The sequence below is a fragment of the Bidens hawaiensis genome, unplaced genomic scaffold (assembly GCF_021521415.1).
Source record: "Bidens hawaiensis isolate Kalapana, Puna unplaced genomic scaffold, B.hawaiensis_p1.1 tig00035425_1, whole genome shotgun sequence".
Classification (NCBI taxonomy): domain Eukaryota; kingdom Viridiplantae; phylum Streptophyta; class Magnoliopsida; order Asterales; family Asteraceae; genus Bidens; species Bidens hawaiensis.
Genome location: NW_027496151.1, coordinates 204,448 through 206,867, shown reverse-complemented (window position 1 = coordinate 206,867; position 2,420 = coordinate 204,448). Strand labels below are relative to the sequence as shown.

Sequence of the window (2,420 nt, the reverse complement as noted above, 5' to 3'; positions counted from 1 at the left end):
CGTTCAATTGTGTTTGTGAACGTTCGATAATATGTTCATTTTCGGTCGTTTACGTTCATTTATGTTTGTTGGTTTAATAACAGAAAGAACATGAACACAAGGAATTTTGTTCGATTAACTAAATGAACGAACACGAACAAAGGCCAGGTTTGTTCAATTGTGTTCATTTTCGTTTGTTTACGCCCGCTTATGTTCGTTAATGTGTTGTTTGTGTATGTCTGTTCATTAAAGGTTTTAAGTACTGTTTAATAACTTTTCTAATCTTATCATATAGATTTAAGCAAAATGTATTATGTGATTAATTTATATGTGTTCATTTGTGTTCGTTCGTTTGAATTCATGAACTATTCACGAACAAATTCATTTCCTTAATGGATGAACACGAGCAAAAAATTTCGTTCGGCTAGGTGTTCGTGGACCGTTCATTTGTCCGGTAAAATCTTAACAGATGAGCATGAACAAGGCCTTGTTCGGTTCGTTTACATGTTTCATGTTGCAGGATTATAAACATTTAGCTTTTCAACTGAATACATAAACAAAGAATGGCTTACCTCCAGTACAGTAAGAATGCCCTTCGCCAGAGTAAGGCTTTGAACTCGGAATGTTTGCTGCATCTTTCATTGTTTTATGGTGGTCAAAGTGTTAGATACAGAAAGTTGGAAGTTATACTTACAACTGTAAGTAGATTAGTTTTACAGTTAAAAGGCTTTCTGTTATTTTATAATTTGCAGAAAATGAAGTAATTGTGTTGTGGTTGAATCCAGAATATAGATAAGCTAGGGAAAGCAGGTGAAACGGTTAAAGTTACTCCAGGGCATTTTCGCAACCATTTGATGCCTAAATTGCTTGCGGTTTTGAATATTGATAAGTTTGCTTATTTAATCAACGAACAAAGGAAGGTTGTTCTTGTTCTGTTGTCTATGTTTTTTTGATTTAATTTTTATGCATTTACTGAAGATTTTGCTAATTAAGTCAATGTTAAAGAAACACCACCAACACACTGTCCAGACACCTATCGTGTCATACATAACAAGGAGAAAATGATCATATTGGTCGTACAAGTATGGTCTTTATGATGTTGTCTGACAAAGAAGTTAGTGATGTGACCACTAACAAAGTCATATGGGCCCGCATGATTATTTTATGCCCTAATTAGATAGACCTTATGATGCGATAGGCTTTGCACACTAGAGTTCATTTGACATCACAAGACCCATCTAGCGCCAGAGGCTTTTTCTTATATTTTTATGCATTTGCCGAAGGATTTTAATGGTTTTACATAATTTTGACTTGATTGGCGCGATAGCATCAGAGAAACGCGCATGATCTTAAATTATATGTATTTTTGTAGAAAAATTACCAAGTTTATCGGATTCATCGTTAACGAGAAAATGCATACTTAGATTGCCTCTAAAGTTGTTTTAAGAGTGGGTAAGGTTATTAGTAACTTCAGAGTATTTTTGGTTTTGTACGACAAAAAAAAAATCTTATAAAATCTACTTCCGAAATTCAAAAATGTCTACTTTATGAAACTCAAGTCAACGAGGACAAAATACTTGATGTCACTGTATAACTAAAGTAAAAGCTCAATGGCCTCGAGTAAATTTTTTTTATTGTGTTCATATTAATATCCATAGATGAATTGATGGACCCCAAATATAATAAGTTATAATTAATTCAAAAACTAAAATAATACAATAAATGAAGAAACTGTGTGATTTTATATAAGAATAATAATATTTATAAATTATACAAACTAGTGGATATCTTACTGACTCGCTATAACAAGTGAAAAGGAAAACATCAAAATAAATCTATGATTGTTTTATTTTGGTTTAACGAGAAACTTACACACTTAATAAATTACACTTACTATTCAAAAAATGATCCGAACATGTAATGCATCTTAAATATGAATGGTTTGGTTTTGGTTAGTTCGGTTAACCGAGAGTGCACCAAAATAACCGTAACTGATTTTCGGTTAATATCAGAATACTAGAAGTTTATTACATGTTCATTGTATCTCAGTTTAAGTTTATTTACAACATTCATACTTGTTTCTTATTGAAAATTTTAAAGTGAAAAAGAAATAAATAATGCTCGAAACTCGCTTGATGTTCGATCGAAAAATACTTGGTTCGAATTTCAGCCGTTCGGTTGTAAACGAACCAAGCAACGAGCAAGCCTTTGCTCGGTTCGGCTCACCTCATGACCAACCCTAAGTAAAATACCAGCTTTTAAAACACTGATCGATATCATCTCGTGTCGTGTCAGAAATTGTGAGGCCAGATTAATAAAAACTTAAGTGGTCATTTTATTTTATAAACAACCTCTTAAAACACACACCTTCACTCAACATAACAACATAACACACAAATCAACGCCGACTCCATCACTGAACAAACACGCGGCGGCGGCGG

General features: G+C 33.1%; 1 protein-coding gene across 1 annotated transcript; it reads left to right on the top strand.

The window, feature by feature from the left end:
- Window positions 1-542: 542 nt before the first annotated feature.
- LOC143587252 (uncharacterized) lies at window positions 543-932 on the top strand. The gene is made up of 2 exons (XM_077068596.1): window positions 543-677; window positions 765-932. The coding sequence occupies exons 1-2, from the start codon at window positions 543-545 to the stop codon at window positions 930-932; spliced, it is 303 nt and encodes a 100-aa protein (XP_076924711.1).
- The last annotated feature ends 1,488 nt before the right edge of the window (window positions 933-2,420 follow it).

Coding starts and splice junctions, on each gene's coding strand:
- LOC143587252 (XM_077068596.1), top strand. CDS start 543: ATGGCTTACCTCCAGTACAGTAAGAATGCCCTTCGCCAGAGTAAGGCT. Junction 678..764: donor TGGAAGTTATACTTACAACT/GTAAGTAGATTA, acceptor GGTTGAATCCAG/AATATAGATAAGCTAGGGAA.